General features: G+C 51.4%; 3 protein-coding genes across 9 annotated transcripts in view; 2 read left to right on the forward strand and 1 right to left on the reverse strand.

The window, feature by feature from the left end:
• Nucleotides 1-12,047, forward strand: part of PPFIBP2 (PPFIA binding protein 2) — a 144,934-nt gene extending 132,887 nt beyond the window's left edge. The window contains 9 exon segments of the mRNA XM_007083180.3: nt 1,591-1,741; nt 1,997-2,108; nt 2,351-2,439; nt 2,747-2,869; nt 4,026-4,151; nt 4,836-5,024; nt 6,356-6,532; nt 8,763-8,828; nt 10,106-12,047. Coding sequence (XP_007083242.2) covers nt 1,591-1,741; nt 1,997-2,108; nt 2,351-2,439; nt 2,747-2,869; nt 4,026-4,151; nt 4,836-5,024; nt 6,356-6,532; nt 8,763-8,828; nt 10,106-10,177 — 1,105 coding nt within the window. The 3' untranslated portion in view covers nt 10,178-12,047.
• Nucleotides 12,048-13,590: 1,543 nt separating this feature from the next.
• Nucleotides 13,591-22,080, reverse strand: LOC102950775 (NADH-cytochrome b5 reductase 2). Of its 2 annotated transcripts, none has more exons than XM_042959178.1 (9): nt 21,929-22,080; nt 20,947-21,087; nt 20,594-20,666; nt 17,900-18,006; nt 17,494-17,623; nt 16,812-16,895; nt 15,996-16,081; nt 14,762-14,861; nt 13,591-13,870 (listed from the first exon to the last, which is right to left on the reverse strand). In XM_042959178.1, the coding sequence occupies exons 2-9, from the start codon at nt 21,019-21,021 to the stop codon at nt 13,698-13,700; spliced, it is 828 nt and encodes a 275-aa protein (XP_042815112.1). In that variant the 5' UTR covers nt 21,022-21,087; nt 21,929-22,080; the 3' UTR covers nt 13,591-13,697. The 2 variants fall into 2 exon arrangements, with proteins under 2 accessions (XP_042815112.1, XP_007083247.1); XM_007083185.2 differs by lacking the exon at nt 21,929-22,080 and adding an exon at nt 21,585-21,705.
• A 353-nt stretch (nt 22,081-22,433) lies between these two features.
• The window catches only part of LOC102959295 (olfactory receptor 481), a 47,050-nt gene continuing 41,944 nt past the window's right edge, over nt 22,434-27,539 (forward strand). For 3 of the 6 annotated variants that reach the window (XM_042958847.1, XM_042958846.1, XM_042958848.1), the window contains exons 1-2: nt 22,434-22,672; nt 26,113-26,335. The gene's annotated coding sequence lies outside the window, so the exon portion shown is untranslated. Of the gene's footprint in view, nt 22,673-25,347; nt 26,336-27,539 lie in introns of all 6 variants that reach the window. The other 3 variants (XM_042958849.1, XM_042958850.1, XM_007083285.3) reach the window with 3 other exon arrangements.

The raw sequence follows: 27,539 nt of genomic DNA on the forward strand, positions 1-27,539 counted from the left end.
CTGGAAAACTGAAATGTCTTGATTTCTATGGGATGGAATATATCGACAAAGGTAACAAACTCATAAAGGAATTAATAAAAATATGTCTAGATTTCATAATGTTTTTCAGTTTCATTATTTGTACTTTTCTTAGAGGGCCCCCCAAATTTTGTAAGTTCTAGGTCTCACAAAACCTGGATCTATACCTACTCATGTCTCATTACAATCCAGGTTCTAGACTCCCAGTTGTCTGGCATTTACCCCAAGGCACCTAGAATCACATTTTCTTGTCATTCTGGTCTTCTAACTCTTTCACTTTAAGAATAACTCAGCCAGGCATTCAAATATATATGTGTGTGTGTGTGTGTGTGTGTGTGTGTGTGTGTGTGTGTGTATATATATATATATTTTTTTTTTTTTCTTTTTTTTTTTTTTTTTTTTTTTTTTTTTAACCAGTGTGTTGGGGTACTTTTCTGGAAGGAACCTTACAGGCTCTCCGGTTTTCTACATTCCATAAATCCTGCTTCGTTTTTTCCCAGTGAACATAAGAGTCGCTTTGTCAACCTCCCTCGCCCCAGACTCCATTGAGGTTTTGAGTGTACCATTATAGTCACACTTTAAATGAAAAATTAATGTCTTTAAGAACTGATGGCTTTGTAATACCCAGTCATCCTGTCTAGGAACACGAGCTAGCTCTTCATTTATTCATGACTCGATGCTGCTCAGTTGAGTGTTACAGTCGCCACCTCCCCCTGCACTGCCCCCCACCGCCCCCCCCCCCCCACCAGCACACAACACGTACACATTGCTTGTAAAAGCAACTCCTGGACATTTTAGCATTCTGGTTGCTATAAGTGGGACTTTTAAATTACCTTAAGAGAAATGTTAGTATCTCTGCTATGGATTTTGTAAGTCCCATAAATACTATGTATGTGTCTTATAAGTAGCCACCTTACTGAGTTCTCTTAGATTTTCCAGGTAGGCAGTTACCTCATCTGAGAAGAGTGGCTTGCTTTTCCTTCTACTTTGTATCCTCCTTTCTCTCTCTTCCTGAACTGGCTGCACTCTCAGACCAGTGTGATTAGTCCTGATTAAAAACATTATTTTTATTGACTTTAATGTGAATGTCCCTAGTGTTTCATTAATAAAGGATTAGTTGTTTAGAAGTTGTTTTTAATGTTTTTTTTTTAATGTTAGAGAACTGACCCCCTTCTCCTAGTTTTCTATACATTTCCCTAAAAACACTGTTGATCCACAAAAATCTTGTAAATAACATGATTGGTTGTAGATCGTCCTCCAAATGGAGCGTGACTCTGGGCTTGTGGCACACGGTGCCCAGTAAGTGGACGGATGGCGTGTAAACACAGCCTCCTGGGGATCGCAGAACTGGCCCCTGCTGACAGTCACTGCAGACTCGAAATTCAGACCAGGTGTTATCAAAGGAAACTCTAGAGTCTACCGCAAATGAGAATTATAGTGGAATTTTGTACAACTAGACCCCATGTTGGGATGGTTTAAAACCTAGTTCCCTTTTTTATGTGGCTCCGTTGTGTTCAGATGCAGCCTCAGGCTCTCCCACTAACAGGGACATGTTGTCTTCCTGCTTCCCAGTGACGCCGGTGCCCCCTTTGCCCAGTGGAGCACAGAGCGTGTGTGTGCATGGCTGGAGGACTTCGGCCTGGGTCAGTACGTGATCTTTGCCAGGCAGTGGGTGACTTCTGGCCACACTTTACTGTCAGCTACCCCTCAGGACATGGAAAAGGTAAGGGCTGAGTCCTGGGAAGGAGGTTCCCATTTCTCCTCAAACCAATGTCTGGGAAGGTGAGGCCCCCACTTCTCTATCCCCTGCCCTTACACACACACACACGAGGGTGGGTGGAAGAGGCTGAGATTTCCTCTGTCACTGCAGGTTGATCCCTTGCACTGTGCAGGGGTCCCCAGGTGGACTTCCATGACGCCCTCTGAGGGTCAAACTGCCAGCTGGAATTTCATATCTGTCTTCATCTTTCAATTTCAGGAGTTAGGAATTAAGCAACCTCTGCACCGGAAGAAGCTGGTTTTAGCAGTGAAAGCCATCAACACCAAGCAGGAGGAGAAGTCCGCACTGCTCGACCACATCTGGGTGACACGTAAGGACCGGCAGTATATGTAATATGTTTCCAGTAGCTCCTAAGGGTAAAAAAGCATTTCCCTGGGAGTATGTGGCTCACAGACTGCAATCTACTTGGGAAAGGCACGTAGATTACTAAACCTTATGGGGAATACAGCTGCACTTCAAGATGATGATTTGTTGCTTTTTATTTATTTATTTGCATGTATGGTCTCCCATTCTTAGGAGCCCTAACACACCCATTTCTTCTGGTTTCTGTAGGTTGGCTTGATGATATTGGCTTACCCCAATACAAAGATCAATTTCATGAATCCAGAGTTGATGGGCGAATGCTACAATATCTGACTGTGGTGAGGATTTTCCCTTTCAGTGTTTCAGTTGTCCCTGCAAGCACTCAGCTCAGGTATCCCCACAGCAGTTATTTTAAACCTGATTCCACCTCCTCCCTCATATTCTTAGGGTCTTTAAATAGTATTGTTCATCACAGAAGAGGTCGGAAGTAGCAGAGTACGAACACCATGCTACGAAAAGCTGCTGTGTCCACATGCCCCTTCCTGAGATGTGGTAGACTTGTCTGTGTGTGGTCTGGGTAGGAAACTTAAGGATCTTAGTCACTTTGGAAACTCGGGTTTATTAACCAAAACATTTCTCTTCCAGAATGATCTCCTCTTCTTAAAAGTCACGAGCCAACTACATCATCTCAGCATCAAGTGTGCCATTCATGTGCTACATGTCAACAAGTTCAACCCCCACTGCCTACACCGGCGGCCAGCTGATGAGGTAAGGGCAGGACAGTACCTATCCCGGTAACCCTGAGTCAGGACACATGCACGATTGGGTGTGAGAAAACAAGAATGACCTCAGCGCAACATGGCTGCCTTTCGGACCAGGGCGCTTAGGATTCTTCCCTTTGCTAGTGCCACATGGTGCCCCAAACACCCGTTGCTTGCATTTTGTGTCCCACAACGGACATTAGACCTCCAAGCTCCCACCGCTCTTGGGGGGACACATGCTCAGGGCCAGAGGCGATAACAGCAAGTCTTTCAAAGCCATTGCAGTGATCAAAGATGATGAGCAAGTGGAGCAAAGGAGAAGGAGGGGAAAGCAAAACAGACAGATGGGGTCAAAGTAGACGGAGGAGAAAAGGAACCAGACGTTTCAGAACAGATCCCCCTACTTGCAGATATGAAATTAACTGACCTCCAGTCCAGGTGCATAGGGGATCCCTGTGCAGGTTTTGCTAGAGCAGAAGTCACGTAGGTAAACACAGCAACCCTCATTTTGGAGAAGTGCCTGATAATGTTCTATATTACCTCAGAGCGTTTGTTGGGCCCTGTCTGCTATATTCCTAGGATCTAGTATAACCCTGCTGTAAGATTAACTCTGCTTCCTGAGGGATTAGAAACTCCTACCCCTACCTTCCATTTCGTTTTTGTCGAATACAAATATGTTTTGGATGCTTTCTGTGTGTCAGGCACGGTGCTGGACATTCTGAAGACCAAGATGCCACTTATGTATAAGCGTCTTAATGTGTGTTCCCCTAAAACATTTGGCCACGCCATGGAGATCTTTTGTCTGTAAAACACTTGGCTCGTAAATGATAGTCCTCTTTAAAGTTTTGTTGAATTACTGAATGAATGACTCCATGCCTTCATTTACTGGTCCCAGTGTTAACCAGATGATTAGGGAGTCTCAGGATTCTGTGCCATCAGATATTTCAGTGTAGAAGAGCTTGCAAGATTCTGTGAAAGCTCTACTACTTGGAAACTGGGAAGGCTCTCGGATGGCTGGGATGGCTGCCTGGGTCTCTGGGCATGAGGGCTGCCTTCTGGTCAGGCATCTGAGGCAGGCTTATTCGCAGGGGCTGGCCCCCAGAGAAGACCACAGGTAGGACCTATTAGACCTAACTTTTTCACTCTCCTTCTCCCTCTCACAGAGTAACCTTTCTCCTTCAGAAGTTGTACAGTGGTCTAACCACAGGGTGATGGAGTGGTTGCGATCTGTGGACCTGGCGGAGTACGCGCCCAATCTTCGTGGGAGTGGTGTCCATGGAGGCCTCATTGTGAGTGGCTCTTTAGGCTGCTTTGGCATTCAGAATGCTATTCAGAAACTTATTTCTGGGCTATTCAGAAACTTATTTCTCAATGGCCAGACATAAATCCTAGTAAAAAAATAGTGGTAGTTCATCTGAAGCCCTTGCTTGCATCAATTGAAATCTCAAATATTTGATAATTTGCAATTGGGAATTAACATACCTCATGGAAACAGGATGGTTTCTGGAAGAACTTCCGTAGCAATAGACCCAGAGGATTCCCAGGACAAATGGGTTGCATGTCAGACTGTACCTAGAGTGATGCAGCGGCTGGGGAAGTGAGGGGCTGGCCACCAAAATGTAACTTCCTGCTTGCCACGATATGATCATGATGGTCACTCAGATCTGTCAAGTGGTAAAGCCAGTGGGAAAATGAAGGGATGGTTCAGATGTCAGAGTGGACCCTGGGAGACCATCTTATCCAAAGAGTCACAGCTCTCTGCTGGCCTGTGAAAATGAGGTTGTCAGTCAACAAATGTGGTAGCCAGGCCCTGTGCCAGGAAAAGAGAGGGGAGTGGGATACAGGACAAGTGGATAAGCTTCAGCCCTTGCTCTGGAGGCACCCCTGGGCCCACGGAGGCCTGCTTCTCACTGTCACCACCTGGAGCCATCTGTGGTCATCACTATGTGGCTCTGTCTGTGCTTTCTTCTTAGATCCTGGAGCCCCGCTTCACTGGGGACACCCTGGCTATGCTTCTCAATATTCCACCGCAGAAGACGCTCCTCAGACGTCACCTAACCACCAAATTCAATGCCCTGATTGGTCCTGAGGCTGAACAGGAAAAGCGAGAGAAAATGGCCTCCCCGGCTTACACACCACTGACCACCACAGCCAAAGTCCGGGTGAGTTGCCAGACCCTCTCTGGGGTGGTCACAGGGGCCCGCCTTCTAGCACCCATGTTGTACTGAGTTTGGCCCAGTGCCTGGAGCCAGACCAGCGTGTGCCGCCTGGACGAGGAGGCTCTCTCGGGTCCTGCCCCGAGAGCTCGGTCTCCTTGTCCGTGTTTGTTAAGCCAGTTCCCTGCCATACCCGGGTCCAAGGAAGAGAGTACAATTTTCTTTGCACAGACACCATGTCCAGGAAGCATCTCTTCTCAGGCAGCTGGCACTTGTCCTCTACCCCAATGCCACCTTGACTCATCTTGCAAGTAGATGAGTTCATGATTCTGAGTTCCCTTCAGTCAGGCTCATCTGTGTGCCATGGGGTCTGAGAACTGTCCTGGGGCACCTGGATGGCTCCGTCAGTTAAGCATCTGACTTCGGCTCAGGTCATGATCTGACAGTTCATGGGTTTGAGCCCCATATTGGGCTCTCTGCTGTCAGCACAGAGCCTGCTTCAGATCCTCTGTCCCCTTCCCTCTCTTCCCCTCCCCGCCACCAAATAAATAAAAACATTAAAAAAGAAGAACAACAGCTGTCCTGCCAACACAGGGAGTGCTCCTGTTCACAACTGGCCGTGATTGCCTGTGCTGTGGAGGTGGCCAACACACAGCGGCCCAGGGGGCCGGAGATTATACAGGCACCAGCACCACTCACTGGGGTCTCTGAATCTCACAAAGCCCATTAGAAACTGCCTGAGCCGCACTGTCCTCAGACCGTGTCCTTCTTAGACTGCAGACCCACAGACAGAATCTCTGGAGGCCAGGCTGGCCCTGTCCCCAGCAGCACGGTGATGCCTAGGTTTAGCTACAAGTCACGCACAGACCTCCTTCCCCAAGGGAGCAGGACCAGAAGTGTGTCTGGGGGATACCAGCAGAAGTAGCGCTGGGTGAAGCTAGAGCAAGCAGGAAGGGCCACCTGGGGCTCTCCAGCATGGCCTCCCCAGGGCAGGGGGCGCTGCAAGCAGCTGATGCAGCAGCTGTGTGAGACGGGTCCTCCGCCTCAGCACCCTCTAGAAGCTCCTAGGCGCCTCCCCACCCCTGGGGGGGAAGTAGAATGTCACTCATGGGACAGCAGAACCTGGGTTTCTCGCACACAGTCTTGAAGGAGCAAGATTCTCCTTCCTCGTTCGAGATTATTTATCTGCTGCCTGTCCCTAGCCGGGAGCTGTATTTTGTTGAGATTTTTTTCTAGAAGTAGTTTGCCTCATTCCTTTCCTCATGGGCCTGCTCTTAACCGTATTGTGAGTCCTGTCTGCACACTGACTTGATAATCTCACATTTGTTGTGTTTTAGCCAAGGAAACTGGGATTTTCACATTTTGGAAACATAAGAAAAAAGAAATTCGATGAATCGACAGACTACATTTGCCCAATGGAGCCCAGCGACAGTGCTGGTGACAGTCACAGGGTCTACAGTGGCTACCGGGGCCTCAGCCCCCTCGATGCCCCTGAACTGGATGGGCTGGACCAGGTGGGACAGATTAGCTGATGGCCTTGTTACCTGTCTTCTCTGTGCACCCGAGAACTTCACAGTAACACTGTGTGTGTCACCGTATAACTGCACCTCACCCCCTGCACCTGTGCATGCCTCGCAGAGAACATTCCAGCTGTTGTGTACCCCAGGCCAGTGTCTTTGAACTCTGAGGGTGGCCAGGGTACGGAGTTGCACTTTTGCTAAGGGGCCAGGCTTTGGGGACTGTTGCCAGAGGTGGACTCGGGAGGAAAGACACAAAGATGCTTGTATATTTTTGTATTTCTTAATGGCCATGTTCAGCACCGGTGGAAACACACGAACTTGGACACTGGTCCAGAGGTCACGGATGATTCCCAGAGGCTTGGCTCTCGGGCCCTCCACTGTGCTTCCAGTTGAGGGGCGATCTCAAGTGCCTTAGGCCTGTGGCCACAGAGTCTTGGCTGAGATCCAAGGGACAGCAGCAGGGATTTCTGCCACAGTGATGGTGTAACTATGTTGTGCCTTAATACAGAGGTGGTCGCTTCTTTCTGGTAATAAAAACAATATTTATGTAGAAAGCAAACAGGGCCGTGTAGCTCTAACCTCACTGGGGGATGAGAGCTGGGCACAGCTGGAGAGGGAGTGCTGTGTACGGCATGGCCTGAGAGCTGGTAGCACCGTGCCAGTCCTTGGCCAGGTGCACTCAGCCTTTGCCAAGTGTCATGGACAAGGGGGCTGGAGCAAGGAGGGACCCAGTATTCTTCAGAGGGGTCCGTGGCCTCTTCACTTCAGGCTCCACCCACCTCCCTCTATGAAGCCATGGAAAGCCTTGTGCTGACTGTAGGTCACATCTGTCATGCAGACCCCAAAGTTGGTTTCTGTTTCAGAGGCATGAGCCACCTGGGGGGAGTGGGGGGAGACAAGAAAGTGGCCTCGCTGATAATAGCCTCTTTTCTTTTGTGTGGTTTGTCAGCTTCTCTGTTATTGGCCTGGCTGGGCCCATAACCAGCATGGGGGTTGGTCTGTCTGTTGGCAGAAATGGAACAGCCCTGGCCTCCTGATTTAGAGTCTGGCTAACTGATAATGGCTCTTCCAGATGGGCCTTGTCTGGACGGGGACTGAGGGAAAGACACATCTTGCCAGTCTGGATTCCTGCTCATGAGATTCCAGTTTGCCCTGGGGCAGGTTTTGGCCCTGCCGGGTCCCCTGGACCTCGTCTGCAGAATAACAGTGGCATCGTAACTGTCTGGCGGCAGGGGCAGGGCTTGATGGCCCCACTGAGGGCACTCTGCTTCTGTCCCAGATGGAGACAATGCCAAGATTTGCTTCTGAAACTACCAGCGGCCCCAGGGATGGCCGATGACCACAGGCCATGACCTCCTGCCGCTGTCCCCCCGCCCCCCTCACTGAAGTCAACCAGTGAGAACTGGACAAACTCTCCAGCTGGCATGGCTGGTGCTTGATCCCAGTACCCAGGACACGAAATGACAGGTGCTCCTTAGGGCGGGTACCTGGACCTTGCTGTCATAGAGCCCCAGGGCAGGCTTGGGCCCTTTTTTCCTGTAGTCTTCTGGTAAGAGAATCTCTGCATGTGCCTGTTTGCAAACCCCACATGGAATTAGATCACTAGATCTCTGTGCAGCCTCAGGCAAGGCCTGTATCCCTTTGTGGGCCTCAATTTTCCCACCTAGAAAATGAAGGGTTGTACTTAAATCCCTCAGAGGATGCTTCTAGATCTACGGTGTCTAACTAGGCTTAAGGAAGGAGCAGACCAGCATTACCTCAGGAGGAGGGGTCGAGGGAGGCCCCTGGTAGTGAGGAAGGTCTATGAGCAGCTCCCTGAAGGTGCCCACCTGTACCTGTCCAGGGTCCTATTGGCACCGGAAATTGTGGTTGTATTCGGCATCCTGAGACCTTCATCCCTGCCGCTCTCTGCTCCTGGAGCTAGCTGGAGCACTGAGCGTGTGCGGAAGGGAAGGGCTGCTTCTCACAGGCCATCTGTGCCCTCTTCCCGTGTGCCCCCAGTGCCGGTGCTGGCGTGGCCCAAAGGAGTGTGTGCGCACGGCTGTGTGGGAGACCAGAAGCCCTGCCCTTCCCAGGGACAGAAACAGCATGTGCTCTGCCCACCTGTCACTCCTCAGGCCTGGCCCCCTCCTCGCCCACTCCCCCAGGACAGGACTTGCATGCCATCTCTGTGAATCACAAGCTGAGTCCACGTGTGTTGACCAGGCTGCCGCCCATTTTACAGATGGCGCCTTCGGAAGGCACTGTGACGCAGATAGGGCTCCTCTCCCAAGACATTCACCGTCTCACGGTAGGATTCTGACCCCTCTCTCCACAGCAGGACAGGTGCCGGGGTGGCCCCGTGAGTTTGGTACAGTGGTGCACAAGGCCTGAGACCCCCACCCCACCCTGAACCTGTGTCATCAGTGCCTCTGCCAGGGATCCGCAGGATGGTGCTAGGCATGGTGGCCTGAGCTGGAGCCAGCTCTGTGGTAGAAAGCAGCCCAGAAGCTTCTCCATTGGCCTGCTGCTGGGCCGTGAGCTGGGCCTTGAGTTGCTAGGGGCACTGAGACAGGTCCTGGGCCCTGAGCTGAAACCAGCTGAAGTGTGCCAGGTCTCAGTCGTCTTCGCAGGCTCAGGGCTGGTGAGGAAACCACAGTGCTTGGCAGTTCTGGGTCACCTGCCTATCAGCCTGGTGCCTGGGCCTCATCTCAGACCTGCTGGACACTGTTCTGCCCTCTCTACCCTCGACACATGTATTTCCTGTCAGGCTTCTGACTTAGTGGATATCATGGCCATGTGAACATGTCCTGATGTGCCTCATGAGGACAAGCTGTATCACAGGGAGGCAGCATGGTGTTGGGGAGGAGCGAGCCACTTTGGAGTGAGGCCAATCTGGTTCAAGGCCCTGCTTTGCTTCCTACTAACTCTGGAACCTCAGGCAAGGCATTCTCTCTCCATACCCCAGCTTAGTTATCTGTAAAGCAGAGCTCATAATATCCTCCTTGCAAGGCTTGTAGGCAGGCTAGAGCTGGCAGTAAAAGACCATCCACAGCGAAGATTCACATTTTTGAGGCCCTGTACCTCCAACTGCCCATTAGTCCCTGGATGGTCCCATCACTGAGCCCACTGGTGTATCATCTGTCCATGTTGAGGCTCCTGTCACTGTCCTTCACTTATCTATCGAGGCACATTAAGAAGGCTGTATCCAAGGGCAAGACTGAAGTAGAGGGGAAGGCAGGGTGATCTCCCTGAATCCAAATGGGACCATTTTTATTTAACTTTTTTTTTTTTTTTTTTTTGGCTCATACACTGAAATGAATGCACCCAACCTTGTCCTCATTATCACTAGTAGGCCTTTGGTGGTCTTGAAATAGCAATTTTACCTCTAAGGTATGAGCAGTGCATATTCTTGATAGTGCTGTCTGTTCTGATTCAATATGTGGGGGTCCTGGATCTCATGAACTTAGAGGGTGCTAGTGTCAGATGGGACCACACCAATGTGTCCCACTGCTTCCCATGTAGCTGCCACAGGGCAGCCCTGACCAAAACCCTGTTCAACTACCCCTTGGGCCCGTGTCCTTTCAGACTATGCTGAGCCAGGACCAGCTGCTGAACGACTCTCGCCTGGCGGCTCCCAACCCTGAGGACTGGAGATGACTTTCTTCATGGCCAAGAGGCCAGAGAGGCACGTGTGGGGGCCCCAAGTCTCTGCTTCAAGGGGGGCTGGCACAGCCACCCGCAGAGTCCAGACGGGCTGGCAGGACATCTTGGAACGTGGGTGCTGACAGGAGCGAGCAGAGTGGTGAACAGATGTCAGGGGGTGGGCCCAGGGGGCCCCGTGTTTTCAACTGTACTGTGCTCTTCACCACAGCTTTTATACCTTTTGTACTTTTATACGTGGACTGCACCCCACTTCTGTGGGGAGGGCAGTGAGACATCAGCACAGACTCGATTCAATGGCTCATGCTCTTCCCTGAGACAGTTGGGAGGTTCTTAACACCAAAGGGAAAGGGCAATGAGTTCATAAAAGCTCTGCTGTTAAGAAAATCCTGAAACAATGTTCTGGCTGTACTGGAGTGGCTGGAATGAAAGGGGGCCCCTCCTGGGCTGCTTCCACACACAGGGAGTACTTCGTCCACAGGAACCTGGCTAGGGCGTTGGTGTTCAGGGTGACTGCAGGGAAGGAGCCTCTCTTCCCACTGCCCCAACTGCCCTCATCCTACCCTCCTCTGCAACAGAGGTTGTCAGTGCTGGGCCTCCTCCAGAGCAGAGACCCCTCTAACACGTGCAGGCACTCAAGCTCACCCTAGCTGACAGCACAGGCTCCAAAGTGCGGTTGTCTGATCAAATGGCTCCCCCCAGTGGACAGTGCTTGCTTACCCCCAAACCAACGGTTCCACCGCCACTCGCCATCTTCCCAGAGCAGCCTGTTCCCCTGGGGTGTCTCCTACCTCACCCCACATGCCCCAGCCATACTGTCCCTCCCAAACGGTCTCCCCACTTGGTAGAGCCCCATCCTCTTCCTCCCTGTGGTGGCTTGGGCCTCCTCTCTCCTCTGATTTCCAACGCTGGTCTCCTCCTTGGTCCATTACCCTCCCAATTGGTCCCTCCAAAGGTTCTCTACCTTACCCCAGAGTGGCCTTCCCAAAGCACTGTTTTGATCCTGTTACCTTTATGCTCAGAACGCCTCAGTTCCAGAAGCCAGAGTAGAGTTCAAAAGCCTTTGCTAGCACCCAAGGCCATTCAGAAGCCACTCTGTAGCCTGTGTCTCTGCGTTTCCCCCACCGTGGGACCTACTTTCCCCCCGTGGTCCCCTTCACAAGACCCAGCATGACACCACTTCTTTCAGGAAGCCTTCACTGATGTGTTGGTTAGAGGTCCCTGTGTCCCACTGTGTAGTCTGCCCTTGAGCCCGAGCCCTTCCTGGCTCACCCTGAAGTACTGTGTCTTCCTTTCCATAGCCTCTCAGCACAAACTCACCAAGCAACCTGCTATGCATGGGCTCCTGTACAGACCGGAATAAGAGCCAATGCTGGTCCTTAGACAGCTTAGGGGCTCCATGCTGCCAAGTTCCCCATCCACCCACCCCTTCATATGTGCGGGTTAAGCATGTTCCATGCCAGGCTAAGAAGGGCTACAGATACAGACAGGCATGAATGTCAAGGTCTTTGTCTGAGGGTGCTGATGGTCTAGTGGGGGGTGCACATCTGTTTCAAACAGGCGTGCGCTGAAAGTTACAGAGGCTCCAGTAGAAGTCTCTACAGCCTGAAAGAACAAGGTGTCCTTTTTAATGGAGAGCTGGGGGAGGGGACTGAAAACGACTTGGATTTCAGAGATGAATCAGGTTCCCCAAGGGTGCCAGAGGGGAAAGGCATTCCAGGCAGATGGATGTGGAACATGCCAGCACATCCCAGGAAGTGCCCAAAGTTGCTAAAACCAGAGAACAGTTTCTCAACCTCTGCGCTGCTGTCACTTAGGGCTGAATAATTTGTTGTGATGAGGGCTGGTTTGTGTGTTGTAGGAGGTTTCGCGGCATCCTCTATCCCTATCCCTGTCTGGCAACAGCATGCCGCCTCTGATTGTGACAACCGAAAATGTCTCCAGACTTTGCCAAATGTTCTGGGGCGGGGGGGGGGGGGGCAAAACTGCCCCCTAGCTGAGAACCACTGGGCCACAGAATGGGGTAAAAGTGGGAGGCCCAGGGAAGGAAAAATCTGGTGAAGTCAGCTGGGGTCAGATCAGGAAAGGCCCTGTGAGCCAGGTCCCTGTGATTTATCTTGGAGACACAGGTGGCCAGGTGGGGACTAGTAAAAGCAGGGGACAAGCATGGGAAGATGTGTGTTAGAGAAAAATATCTTCGAGTAGGCTCTTCCTCACCCTATAGTGCCTGGCAGAGTATCTTTCCCCAAGTAGGGGATTCGCTGAGGGGGTGCTGAACACACAAATGAGTGAAGGCTCACCACCCCCAGCCCCGCCACCGTGGCACCCCTACTGGCCCTCAGGGGATCATCCCTGTAGGCAGGGCATAGCTGCACTTCAGTGAGATCTCTAGAGTCGTTTTCCCTTGTCCTGGACCCCCCCCCCCCCCCCACACACACACACGGTGACACCAGGTTGCAGCAACACTACCATCCAGTTTCTGTAGAAAGGGAATGTCTTGGATTAAACACAGCCGGATCTGAAGCCCACCCCTGCCACCTCCTGTTGGAATGACCTAGGGGCAATAACTTCATCTTGGAGCCTCAGTTTTCTCCTCTGTAACTTGGAGAATAACTCCCCCCATAGAATCTCTGGCTTGTTATGAGAATGATGAGAAGTAAAGTGCAGAAAGGTTCTACCCACTCACAGTAACAGAGAAGCATATCAGCCTGGCCAGGAACAGCAGAGGCCATCGTGGTCAGTTGTATGATTTGGGATTAGCAATGTGAAGGATTTAAGGAATAGCTCCTGGAGCCTACTCTTGTTTGCAAATTCAGAAGCTGCTATATTAACCACCCTGGGCACCACACTAGGATGCCAGGAAAACCACAGCCCTGGCCTGTGTTTGTTGCACAAAGCCCAGGAGTCCAGCATTCCTGGAGCCTGCCTACCCTGTGGATTTACTACTACCCTAATACATTTGAACATCATTCCCACTTCAAGAGTCTGCCACAAAGGAAGGAAGGATGCACGTGGAGGGTCCCTAGGCCCTCCAGTAGGTCTGGCCTTAAACACAGAACACTCTGAAGAGGGGTGTTCAGGAGACAGATTGGAAGCTGACGTGACCCCACTTGGATTCTTCTGGAATTCTGCCCCTGCACTTTTGCCAGTCCTGACCTCCTTGGGACAGAGAACAGTTCACATGTAGGGCTGGCCAAGTCCTTCTAACCTTCTAAAACTGCCTAGCAGGTGTCCCACAAGCCCCATCTCATGAGCTGTCTGCTTTGGACTGAAGCTTATTTCACTAAACTATGGGAAAAGCTACGAATTGAGCCTCCCAAGCAAGGCGGTCTCAGAAACCAGTTTATCTCCAACCCTGTGAATGCTGCTTCGTAGGCCCACACCCAGAAAAGGAGCGATGTGCCTAAGGGTGCATTACAGGCGCTTGTGAACACACGCCACTTTAATGTGCTGAGGCAGAGCTCACTCTGAAACAGAGGAAAGGGACCAGGCAGATTTGCTAAGAGCAAGGGAAGTATTAGTAAGTGAAAATCATGTCCTTGGTATAACCCAGTTTCTCCAGATTAGGGTGGGCGGCTGTCTGGATCAGGGGCAGGGGTCCACACACCAGGATGAACGTGGACTGCCCGGGAGGAGGGAGGTGCTCCTTGATCATGTTGGCGGTGATGTAGCCTGAGCTGTACTTCCAGCCTGAGATAAAGCAGAAGTAGAAGAAAGCTGTGGGGGTGCCAGGTGGAGTCCCTGACCCCAAGCCTCCTGCCTGGCCTCCCTAGACAAGGAACCCAGGCTGCTCTCCAAGACTTAGAAGCCTGCATTGCTGTTCTCTGCAGAGAAGCCGCAAAGTCAAGGACGTGGTAGACTCAGGCAGCCTTCAGAAGTGTCTACCCCCAGATCCCAGGCTCACTGCTGGGACTCTGAGGCCCCCAGCAGGTGTCCGATGCTGCCGGCACTGTCGGGGATGGAGAACACAATAGTGGGGTGTGGTCTGAGTCAAGGCAGTGATCTGGGGCCCTGCAGACTGAGGTTTATGGCTCAGTTGGGGGCGCCCTCTGCTGGGCAGTGAGCTATATGACAAGGCAGGTGCAGTTCAGCGCAGCAGGAGAGTGACAGCCACGGATGGTGGGCTGTGCCTGGTGGTAGCCACGTGCTGGCTAGGGTCTCGGCAGCTGGCTGGGGCTTAGCACGTGATGACTGCTATCCAGGAGAGGCCGGGTGGTAAGGGAGAAGGGGTCACTGGCCATATTAGATGCCACGTGTGTGCTATCTCTGTGGGATGCTGTATCAAGTGTAGCATGGAGTGGGTGTTCAGACTGACCCAGTGACTCAGTGTCCCTCTGAGTCCCTCCTGAGGTTCAGCGCATGTATGGACTGCTGCTGAGATATCACACACATGCCCTTGAGTGCTCTCACAAACAGGTCATCCCAAATCCTCTCTCCCTCAAATCCCTCCATTTCCCATGCAGAGACAGGGCTGAAGGTCTCAGCCCTCGAGCACAGATCCAAAAACCAAACCCAGGGACCAGTTCCTGAGGTGGGTCAAGGGTTGGAGCTAACCCACAGTGGGGACAATGGGGATCGTACCAACAGGAGGCCTGTCCAGGGTGTACCACAGGCTGAACTGTTCCGGGTGAGTTCTGGCAACTTCTTCAAGCTCTTTTCTCACCAAGATATCCTCCTCTGTCTAGAAAAGAAGGAACGTGAGCAAAGCCCCTCCAGGGACATCCTGCTTGTCCCCAACACTGGGCACAGGGGTCAGCACACGTCTGCCCAAGCTGCCACTGCTCCAGTTGGATGCTGTCACCACGGCTCCTGGGGCAAATGAAGGTTCGGCGGCACTTCCTCACTACCAACCCTCTCTCGTGGGTGGAGGAGGTGGGCTGTGCGGCAGAGGTGGTGACTGTCCTCAGCTGGAAGGACACGGCTGAGCACAGGTGCACAGGCTGGGTGGCCTCGTTCTGACGGCCCAGCCCCCCGCCCCCATCCACACTGAGCACCAGGCTATCCTGCCAGGCTGGACCGAGTTTAGTGTGGGCCCAGGACCTCTCGCAGGGAGTGCAAGGGGCGAAGGCCATAATACGGAAAGAAGATCGCACCTAACACCATAGCACTGGAGAGCTACGGGACAGGAAAGCAAAGGCTGGAGCTTCATTTGGGGAAAGGGAGCCAAAGCCACGAGAAACCTGTGCCAGGCCCAGAGGTACCACACAGAGGACCTGGATCTCAAGACTCTTCACAGTTCCTGCACCAGCAATCCTACTCCTGGGATTCTGTTTAAGAAAATAATCTAAAAGGCATCAAGCCTAGGCTATATTGTTCATCACCATATACTTTACAACTGGGAAAACTGAAAACAATCTGAAGGCAGAAGATGTAGTAAATTATGGTGCAACTTGGTACAGACTGATGAAAATATGTACAAAGAGTTTTGACAAGAAGAAAGTGCCTGTGTGGTAATGCTGGGTGAAAAAACAAAACTGTGTTATAGATGTAATTGCAAATATATGGCATGTATAGAAAAAAAGTCATATTTATTTTTGTATTTTCTGAAATTTCTACTGAGGGCATCTATGACTTTATACTCAGAAAACCAGAATTACATATTAAGAAAGGAAGGAAAGCTTAGTACATAAAGTGGCTGGGGGAACAGTTAAAAACAAAAACAAAAAAACAACTGAAAAACCAGGCCCTCCCCCAAGGCCGCAGGCACCCCAGCAGCAAGAGAACTCAGTGTGGGGGAGGTATGAAGGCAGAGGCCCCGCTCAGCAAACATTCCATCCCACCCCTGCAAGCTCAGGGCTGATTCGGCAGAGCTGACCTGGTTGGCAAAGATGAGGGACATCCTGGTCCTGTCGTCCGGGTTCTTGGTGATGTGGCGAATGAGCTGCAGCATGGGCGTAATCCCTGGAATAATAGCAGGTGGGACACAGCTAGCCGCTCTCTCTCCCTCTCTGCTGCCCACAGTCCCTGGTCTGCAGCCCCTTAACAGTCTTCCTTAGCCGCAATCCTACTTTTCTCATGTCTGCCCCCAAAACTCAAAGTGGAAAACCACCCCTCCTTTTGGTTTCCCCTTCCAATGCAACAATAAATCGAAAGGCCCTTTCTTGTTTTCCTGTGGCAAGATGGAAGGAGACTGGCTCGGAACTGAAAGTGGGCTGCACACCCAGCTCCCTCACTTGCTGTCTGACTGTGGTCAGTCACGTGCCTGGCTGCGTGTCCCCATTTGTAAAAGAGAACGACAAGTAAATGTGTTCATTTTACGAGTGCCCGTTGTGGTGCCTGGCACATTGTAGGTGTTCCCACGTTCCATTCTTTCAGGCATTCATTTTCAAGGGATGGGGAGCATCAGGCTTGACCTGGATCCAGGAGCCCTTGGGGGACCATGTGTGGGCCTACTCAGCTCGGTCCCCAGACCTTTCTATGGTCCCCAGCATGACTTCCTGGGGCAGCCACCATGTTGAGTAAAGGGAGCAGGGCACACGAGGTTGGTTTCCAGGCCTATCATCAACCTTGCACTTCCATCTAAAACAGCTAGGAAAGGGTCTCCCACGCCACCCCTTCTAGCATCAAATGAGTCCGAAGCTAAAAAGGTCTGGGGACCCACCCTGTGGCTGAAGCCCCAGAAGCCTCTTACCTGTGCCCCCAGCAATCATTCCCAGGTGACTGACCACCTTTTCTTCAGGCTCACTTGTTTTGTATGGTTTGATTGAAAACTTCCCTGGAAACACAGAGGATACTTCTGACTTCTGCAGCTCTTGCCTGAGAGCTTACAAAAGATCCCAGACGCTCCTTGGGACCCCCAGGAGGAAAGTCCACCTGAGGAAGTGGCCACACCATTCTAAACCAGAGAAGCAAGTCGGCGTGGCCCATTCCACCAGTCCCGGTGCCCTGGTGCACAAAGTGGAAACAGAGGCTGGGCTTCTTTGAGGACTCACTAGACCTTTTCTTCTGAGGAAGGAGAGGGACACAGTGAAATTAAATGGAGCCTCGCAGAGCACTGAGCCACAGCAGTCAAAGAGTGAGTCGGTGGTGAACATGTGAGTAAGTGAGCGAGTGTGGATGGCATCCATCTATCCATTCTTCAGCATTAGCGGGCACCTCTTATGTATCAGGCGTTGTGCTGGACAGACAGTGATGAGGAAAAACCCCAGCACTCCCCTACCATAACAAAGCTTACAATCTCATAAAGTGTGTGTGTTTAATGAATGTATGAAGACTTTAAGGACAAGTGCACGTGACCCAAACATGAGACGTTTTCTAGAACAACCACAGGAATCTTCCTCCCAGCAGGAAGTCCAGCATAAACCCCCTAGTACCTGGCTCATGATAGAACAGGCGACCGGTGGGCCCTCGAAAAAGGACAGTGTCCCCAATTTTCATGTTCTCCAAGTACTGAGTCATCTTCCCCCCTTCTGGATAATTGGGGTGTACATTTTTGAAGTAGATCTGAAAAAATAAAGCAGCCTGTTTTTCACACACGCAGACCTGAGGTCACAATTGCATACAACTGAAAATTCCATTTGCCACTGGAAACCTTGCAGAGAAAATCCTCTGTGCTCACAGTTGCTCTAAGCACCCCCTGAAGACTTGGCCAAATCAACAGCTTCACTGTTAAATGACAGTGCTGGAAAGCCCTTCCCAGGACACGAGTCCCCTCTCCACCCTACCACTTTTAATAGGCTTGTGAGGGTGAGGCAGGTGGACCCAGTAGGCACCATTTACCTTTATAATCAAGTCCACAAAGCCTTGGTCATCATCACTGGACACAGGCGTGTAAGCCCTGACCACCAGAACACCATCAATTCTGGCCAAGAGATGGATATAGTTACCTGCAGAAAAAGCATCCAGTGTTAAATGTGAGCACAGCCAACCTAAACAGGACCCAGGATTCCCATAAAGGACTTGGCTTCAGGGAAGTGGGTGCATTTGGCAGGGTGCATGGGAGCACGGCCAAGCAGAGGAGGAGTCCAGATCCAGGAGGCCTGGGTCCTAGGCCTGCCCTTATCACTCGGCATGCTACCCTGGGCAAGTCACTTCACCTCTCTGGGTGAGTGGGGATGATATGCCTGCCCTGCCCCCATCCCAGGGGAGCTGTGAGCTTCATGTGAATGCACGCTCACTCATCAAAATATTCTGTGGAACAGGAAGACCTCATTAAAGTTGGAGGCTGAGTATTAAAAGTAATAGGAGTGTTTCCCTTTTAAATATTTTTTGATGCTTATTTATTTGAGAGAGAGAGAGAGAGAGAGAGAGAGAGAGGGAGGAAGGGCCAGAGAGAGAGAGGGAGACACAGAATCCGAAGCAGGCTCTAGGCTGTGAGCTGTTGGCACAGAATCCGATGCAGGGCTCAAACTCACGAACCAAGAGATCATGACCTGAGCTGAAGTTGGATGCTTAACCGACTGAGCCACCCAGGCATCCCAGGAGTGTTTCCCTTTTAAAGCAAAATATGTTGCCTTCACAAAGTCATTTCTTCTTAGACTGAGTGGATCAGTGGGGTCTGTGAATGAATCACGACCCCCTCATCTGTCTCTTGCTGCTTGAGCCACCCTAGACTCACAGGCATGCTGGGCCCTGGGATTTGGATACTGCGGACCAGGAGTTCTAGAAAGGGTGTTGTGTCTTTCTGGCCAATGGCTCTGCTCGAGGGGCAGCAGTAAAGTTTTGAGCCATGGAATTCTGCCCCTCCTGGGTAGAACCGAATGGACCAGGTATGGCCAGAGACCTACATATGGTGACTACAACCCAGTGTCACATAGTGGGTATGGCAACTCAGATGGTTGCTGGATCTAAAGTGGGAGCTTCAGTGACTAAGACAAGCAGTGGTGAGGGCAGGAGCTGCCATCAAGAGATGCTAAGAGACAGAGGCAAAATGAAGCTTTGTGCCATCCAAGGGAGTAGAAACTATGCACAGGAAAGATGGAGCAGAGGTGCAGACAGAAGCGGAAACCTGGGGAGACACAGAAAGGAGGAAGAGAAGGAGGAGAGGAGGAAGCCTTGAAAGTCCTCAGGGTCTGTGAGGAGGCCCTGAAGCCTGAGGTGCAAACACTCGGGGTTAAAAAAGGACAAGCGCTATACTGGAATTCAAATGAAGAGAAGAGAAAGGAAGGGAAGAAAGAAAAGACAGGCTCAATGACTCTGGCTGTGGCCTGGCTGGGCATCAGGGATGTGCAGAAATATATGCCTGAGGCAGTTTCCTTCTGAGAACAAATCTGAACCTGGAGACCTCAGATAGGCTCTTTCAGATGCAGCCAACCTGGGCCTGGCCTGGCAGTGTCCGTCCCCGGGGAAAACGGGGCTGCCTAGCTGGCCCCATTTCTAAGCTGCTGCATTTCCTCTTCCCTGGAAAGCATCAGTGATCGCCGAGTCCTCATAGCAGACTCTCCCAGAAGCCTCCAAACTACCTGTCACACTAACTTTGCACCGCCTACACCAGGGCAGAGGAGAGGGTGGGTCATGGCAGATTCTAAGAAATTTCTATTCCTCGAAGTTTTTCGTTCTTTTAGCCTTCTTGCCAACAGGACTCACCCCACAGACTAGGCAGAGGGCTGGAAGGCAGGCGGACACTGAGCTCTTGTGGATGGGGACAGAGAGAGGAAGCAGTGAGGAGGCTCAGGAGCCAGGCTGGCTGCCTGGTCACCTGAGGAGAGGTCAAGGTTTTGTCCCACACACACAGGACAAGTAGGTCATGGATTAGGATCTCCACCAGGCTGGCAAGCAGCACTAGCAATTTGTACAAAGCTCTGAATCCCCAGGCTGTGGACCTGGCAGAGGATTTCTACCTCACCAACATGAAATTGGGTGTCTGGTGGTGGTACAGACCAGAAAGGGGGTAACTCGGAACTCTAAGACCTCTAGGGCTGGTATTCACAATGGGTCCCTCCTTGTGTGAATCTGAGGTCCCTGCTGAAAAGCCACACTATGTGGGGAAGACACACTTGACTCCCTCCTGCCTCTCCACACATTCTGGGCCTTTCTCCTGACTTCAGGGGAACATCAGTTCCTTCTACCCCTCACATGTACACAGCACTTGGCACTTTCTGAATTTTCTCATCCATCAGTCACTTTACCTTCACAACAACACAAGCGGCGGACAGGCCTGGGAAACCCCATTTCATAGACTGAGGCTCAGAGAGGTTGAAGGACTTGACTCAGGTTGCCCAGCAAGGAGCCTGTGATGAGATCCCAGACCTTCTGATCCTAGATTCACTTCTTTTCAATGCTGAGATATCACTTCTGTGTCAGCCCAAATCAGTGAGAAAAGAAATGGACTGTCCCCAAGCCCATCTCCCTATCTCTCTTGAGCTCACGTGTCAGGAAAGATAACAAGAAGACCGCTACACCCCAGCTGAGTTTCTTAGAGGAGCAGAATGCCTGCAAGGCCCAGTCCTGGCGATGATACTAAACCCCACTCACCTACAGGAAGCCCCAAGACATGGTCCGGTGAGGGCAGTCCAAAGCGGAACCTCCAGGTGTTGTGGCTGATTTGCTATAAAATAGAAAACAGAGGCAGACTGTCAGCTTTCTAGAAGCCTTTCTGGGCAACTAAGATGCCTGGGAAAGGAGCTCTATTTGGGACTACCCCGGAACACATAGATGTACACACACACACACACACACACACACACACACACACGCAGTGGGAGCAAACTGGAGGCCCTGAAACTCCTGTCCCATTGCCCTGCCTTCCCAGCCAGCACATCCCCCACCACTCTCGTGCTCTTCTCTTTCACAGGCTGACAGTGGAAAGGGTGGGCTGACTCCATTACCTCTTTCTCAATCAAAGGCAGTGGGTACTTGGTTTCAGAGTCCTGTAGGGTGATACATCTCTTCCTTGAGTTCATGTTCCTCAGGGCCAACAGAAGCACTGTGACTCCAAGGACAGTGATGACAAGGAGCAGGGTTGGGTCCTAGCAGACAGTGTGAACAGGGCACCTCAGGTCCCGCCGGCCCCGGGGAAAGGACTGTGCTCAGGCACAGCAGTACCCTCCCACACCAAAGGCACAGAAGAAACCAGACAGAGGGAAAGGTAATAAAACAATGCAGGCTGAGCCTACAGTGGACCCGGAGGGTAGGGAGGGGTCAGCTGCACATCAGACCACGCCAAGCAGATGGCCAGGGAGTGCTAATGTCACCAGGCCAGCCCTTCCTGCCCATCTGCCTCCATCCTGGTTACATTCGAGGGTGCAAGTCCTGGGAGTCCCCTCCTTGAGGTGATGACACTGCTTCTAACCCACAATCTGGAACATGGTCCCAGTCCCCAACGGCAGAACTAGACGGGGATAAGCGCTGACTCCTCCAGGAGGTGGCTGCGGCTAGGCAGGGATGGGGTTCACTTCCCCGCTACTCCCCTATCCAGGCGGGGTTGGGGTGGGGTGACTACCTTCGATCTGGGGGGGGGGCTTACCTTAGCGCCTCGGGACACGCCAGCACCCTCCAAGGCAGGTGAAGGAGGCCTGGACTCTCACCTGCAGCCACTCCGCCGGGCTCCCGCCCCCGCCCCCACCGCCAGCACTGCCAACCTGGCCATCACCCAGCCAGCCGTCGCAGGACCGGGGAAGGGCCGCGGGCTCCCTCTCCCGCCTGACGCCCCGCTCCCCGCCGTGCCACGCCTGCCCCGGCGCCGCTTGGGCCCGCCCCGCTCCCCGCCCCGCGCGGCGCCGACCGGCCCACGCCCTCGGCCGCCAGGCCCGCCCGGGGCCCCGTTGGACTCCCACGGCCTCGCCCCGCCGCCGCGCCCTGGGCACCCACCCGGAACGAGACGCCGAACAGGTCGTCGAAGTGGGGCTGGTTGCGAGGCCGCGGCGAGTCGGGCGCCCGCAGCTCCGCCTGGCGGACGCGGAGGCCTCGAAGCCGCGGCCGGCGATGCGCGCCCGGCCACTCCCGCTTACCCCCACACCGCGCGCCCCACCGTGGAGCACCCCGCGCGCCCCCGTGGAACCCCCCGCGTACCCCACCTCTCACCGTCCCCCGCGCGACCCCGCCGTGGAGCCCCTCGCGTAGCCCCCCACGCACCCCTCCCCACTAACCACCCCCCCGCGCGCCTCCCCGTGGACCCCCCCACCCGCGCGTCCCCGTGGAAACCCCCAGCGTACCCTCCTACACCCCCTACCGCTCCCCGTCCCCCGCGCGAACCCCCGGGGAGCCTCTCGCTTACCCCCGCACCCCTCCCCGCTACCCCGCCCTCGCGCCCCCCTAGGACTCCCCTCCCCTGCACCCCCCACCGCTCACCCACCCCCCACCCCCTTGGCGCCCTAAGAGTTCCCTGTCGCGCGACTCTCTCTCTGCCCCGCCCTGCCCCTAGGGGCCGCACGCGACTAGGGGCTGCCACTGCTGCGGGGTCCCCGTTCCCAGGGGCCATCCCTTGTTTATTCGTGACCCCCTCTCCATCCTGCCCTTCCTCCTGCACCCTCTGAGCAGCGCGGACGGAGAACCTCCTCTCTGCACCTTGTGGAAACTTTGCCAAGGCTGGAGGAAAGGAGGGTCGTCTGAGTGGTAAGAAGGGGATGCTGATAAAGGAAAGGGGAATTCAGGCCAATTCAAAGAGCACAGGAATATATCCGTTTGACGCGCGTAAAGAGCTCCTACTCTGAGCCTGGTCTAGTGCTGGGTATTTCCCCGAGGCGGAGATGTAATGGAGTTAAGACATTCGTTGCAACGTTCATTCATTCATTCATTCTCCATTGGGAAAGAGACAGATAACAGGTACCCAACATCAGACCAATAGGAGACAGGATGGCAGGCATAGATTATGGGGGTTCTCCGCGGCACATTTCAGAACATTGGTAACCCTTCTCCCCCAATCAGTTCTCCCGTTGCCGGTTGCAAAGGTAAATCCCTGCCTCCTGTACCTGAAGGGAGACAGGGAAACTGAGAAAGTAGATTCCCACCCCAACCCCAGCCCCCAAACACGCACCGGCACAGCCACGTACATGGTGGCCGCTTCTAACATCTGCAGGTACTGAAATATTATCGCAGGATATCTTATTATTGACAACCTACTAAATGAAAATGATAACTTGTGAACCAAATATCATAGGAGGTTGAACATTCTTCATATTTTTTTTCCCCATGGCAATTCTTTTTCTGGAAAATAAAAATGCCTACTCATGACCTTGGCCCATTTTTCTCTTGAGTTGTTCTTTTCTTACTAATTTTTAGGAGTTTTTTATATAGATTTTAGAGACCACGTCTCTGCCAGTTATATCAGTTACAGATATTTTCTCCTGTTGTACAACTTTCTTCTCTCTTGTTTCCTTTCTTTTGTCTTCTTTTCTTTATTTCTTTTCTTTTTCTCCTGCCTCCCTCCTCTCTTTCTTCTCTCTCCGTCTTTTGATGAATAGAAATTTGTAATTGTAGTGTAGTCCAATGTATCAATCTTTTGCCTTTATGGCTAGTGCTTTACATGACCTGTCTATTCCTACCCAAGATCCTAAAGATGGTCTCTATTTTCTCTGACACACGTAAAGTGTTTCCTTTCACATTTGAGTCTCTCAACCACCTGGAAATGATTTCTGTATATGATGTGAAGCAGGGATCCAATTTAATTTTTTCCATATGGGTTATGTGTTGTCTCAGTAATATTTGTTGAATTGCCCATACCTGGTCACTAACCCGCAACGCCACCCCTGTCATATATCAGCTTTCCCTTTGATCTCATTGCCCAGCCCCTCTGCCAATACCATACTGCTCTAATTACAATAGTTTATTACAACTGTTTATATCTTTCACTTATACTGTCATTGGGTCTCAGTTCAAATATCAGTTCTTTAGAGATGCCTGATCCAACACCCCAATTTAAGTAGATGTACACATTACATGCTATTCATGGCTTTTACTTCAGCTCGTAATATACATCCTGACTATTTAATTGTAAATGGCTGACTCTCACATTCATCTAGAAGTTCCATTATGACAAAGACCTTGTTTCTCCAGGGCTAAGCATAGTGACTGTCACATGGATGAATATACATAGCAAATGAATGAATGAATTCCTCTCTGCCCTGTAACATTTAACACCCTGCCTGGCACATGGTAGTGAGCCCCATAATGCTTAAGAGAACAGTCCTTCCCGTCAGTGCCCCTTTTTTGCTTACTTTGTCTCCGTAAGACATGTCCTCAGATGACATTCTACATATCTTACCTACTTGCTTACTCTTTCTCTTCCTTTACTACCATGTAAGCTCCATGAGGACAGGACTTGTTCTGTTTTAATTCCTGCTGTTTCCCAGGCCTCAGAACAGTGCCTGGCACTTGGTGGATGCCCAGTAAATATGTATTGGATGAATGAATGAATGAATGAATGAATGAATAAACTTAATTTTCTCCATCTGATTCAATCAACTATTTTTGGGGAGGGCTCTGGAATCATTTTTCCTGTGGCTCTCTTAGTAGTTGCCTCTACCCTCCGTTCTCCCTTCTCATTTTCCCTCCATGTTGCCAGAGAGGCAGCCCCCTTTGTTAATCTTGGAGAATAAAGGCAGGCGTTTGTCCGGGCTTCCAGTAACTCTTAGAAGGCAATGCCTCCCCTCTCTCCTCAGCACCCCTGTGCACTCTAGATGCACCCTTTGCATGTTCACGTTCTGCCTGGTTTGGCTCCTGTTTTACTACTCTCCCGAAACACACGATGAGCACACGTCTCACTCTCTAAATCCACAGTGTGGTCCTAAGGCCTGACAACGAGTATGGGTTCACAAAATGCTGAAAAAAAGAAAGAGTGAACGTCTGTCACTGTTTTGGCCTGTATGAGGCTCTGCCTCCACAAAACACCTTCTCCGGTGAGGGGACCAGCCACCTCCACTGCCGAGATTCCCCTGGGGAGGACTGATGCTGTGGCCAAATCAAAGCTTGAGGAGCCTATGCTCTCTAAACAATTTCCAGGCTGTTGTGGGCTTTTTGATTGCTTTTTGACCTTGAAAATGATTTAGTTCCATTTTATTCCTGAACGGATGGCCACTTCTGAGGTCCTAGCTGTTAAGCCTAAATTGTGTTAGGTTGAACAATGAACTTCTCCAAATAGACTCACATCCTAAATCGTAGAACCTGTGAACACTGCCTTATGTGGCAAAAGCAGCCTTGTTACTATGATTAACTTCAAGATCTTGAGATGGGGACACTGTCCTGGATTGTCCAGTGGGCCTGACATGATCACAGTATTCCTTATATGACAGAAGCAGGAAGAAATAGAGAAGGTAGTGTGATGCCAGAAGCAGCAGCTGGAGTGACCAGTTTTGAAGATGGCAGGAGGGTCCACAGACCAAGGAATGCAGACAGGCACTGGAATCAGAAAAACGCAAGAGAAAGGATTTCCCCCGAGAGCCTTTGGAAGCGACCAGCCCTGCTGATACCTGACTTTAACCCACTGAAACTGATTTTATACTTCTGGCTTCTAGAACTGTAAGAGAATACATTTGTGCTGTTCAAAGATAGCAAAGTTGTGGCAATTCATTGTAGCAACAATGGGAAACTAATATACTAAATGAACCATTGTTTTGTCTCATAGGGCTTGTTTGTTTATACTTGGCTTTATTCCAGAAATATATTTCCTGTGATTTGGATCAGAAAAGCCAGGAAGTGCTCCTCCCCTCTGGTGCTGATGCTCTTGTTGCTCTAACCCTGGGACTCTTTTCTCCCGTGAACCACCTCCCTCAGCAGCCTCCTGCTGCTACTCATGTCTTCAGCTTGTTTTCTCTGCCAGACCATATGAGCGGCCCACCCACTCCATCCCTCCCTCCTCACCCTGGCTCTGGCCTGTCCTTTGTGCATTGTGCAAAAATGTCATCCTGAACAAAGGGTCTCAGCAGACAAACCTAGTTGACTGGGGTGAGCTTTATGAGAGAACACTGATGGAGCACCTCACCCATTCCAAGCACCCAATGCCATGACCAGTGTAAAACATTGCTTGAATTGGAGCTTCCTTGGTTTTCCTATTTCAGGATTTCAAACTAAAGTGTCGTGATACCACCTGATCAGAATTCCCCACCCTGCAGAATCAGAATTCTGCACCCTGCAGGTGGGCAGAGAACGATAGCAGCGCCTTGCTTTCTGGACCATCTTCAGCCTTGACTTGTAGAACCGAAGAAATGTGGCATGGAAAACCTTGCATTTACCTGGTGATCTGGGGCTGACGTGGGCCTGACGGAGTAAGATGGTAGAAAGGTAAGAGTGTCCAGACACTGGGAATGAGCAGAATTTGCCAGACACAGTGTGTTTGGGAAGAGGCAAAACATAGCTTGCAGAGTGCTATGCCCACTGTCCCGCCCACCCCCAGAGGAGTCCCGCCTGAGCAGCTACATCTGCAGAGCTACCCCAGCAATACCAGTCAAGTCCCCCTCCAGTGTTTACAGCAATTGCTTCAACTCTTCCCCAACAGCATCTGTTCTGGCGGGGGCTGGGCTAGAGTGTCCAGACGGTAGCAATTTGTGAGTTCACAGCTTGGACTGTGGGGGCAACAGGGAGTAAATGGGGCAGCAGATGCAGTTTCCAGGGCAGATGGGTGGGGTTGGGAGCCTCAGATCTATAAATGGAGAAAGGCTGGCCTTTAGGAAGGGGGGGGAAGGGAAAACGTCCAAAAGAGAGAAATGAAGGGAAGCATGCCCTTCTCCTCCTTGAACACAACCAGGACTTTGTTGGCTTACTAACTTCCAGAGACACACAGGATCTACTACTTCGTGCAGACACTGGGTGGGCCTCAGTACCACCCAGGGCATTGTTTATAAATGCACGATTGAGGATAGTAGGGAACACTGGAGTCTGATCACATTGTTTAGGGTGCAGTATTCTGTGGATGGCTGTACCATGTGGCTATGGTTAGGAAAACTATGGTCTGAGCCATTGTATTATAGTCTATCCTAAAGATAGAGTTAACATGATACATGTATGCATGCAGCCTGAAAGAAGGAAAATCAGAGAGCGGGACGTCACCACTTATTTGGGCCAAAGGACTTGGTCACTGAGCTCCAGTTTCTTCCTCTGCAAAATTAGGGTTAATAATAGTACCTATTTCTCAGACTTACTGAGAGGATTGTAGGAGATAACGCATAGAAAGGATTTGGCCTAGAGTAAATAAGAATTAGCTTTTATCTATGCAATCACTGGAGTTAGGTGGGAGTCATTTTTTAAGATTATTTGTTTATTTTGAGAGAGAGAGTGAGTGGAGGAGGGCAGAGGGAGGGGGGTGAGAGTAAATCCCACGCAGGCTCCACCCTGTCAGCTCAGAGCCTGATATGGGACTTGAACTCACGGAAACTTGAGATCAAGACCTGAGCCGATACCAGGTGCTTAACCGACTGAACCACCCAGGTGCCCTGGTGGGAATCATTTTTGTGTGATTTTTTTCTTTCCTCCATTTTAAACATAAGTG

Source organism: Panthera tigris, chromosome D1 (genome assembly GCF_018350195.1).
Source record: "Panthera tigris isolate Pti1 chromosome D1, P.tigris_Pti1_mat1.1, whole genome shotgun sequence".
In the NCBI taxonomy this organism is placed as follows: domain Eukaryota; kingdom Metazoa; phylum Chordata; class Mammalia; order Carnivora; family Felidae; genus Panthera; species Panthera tigris.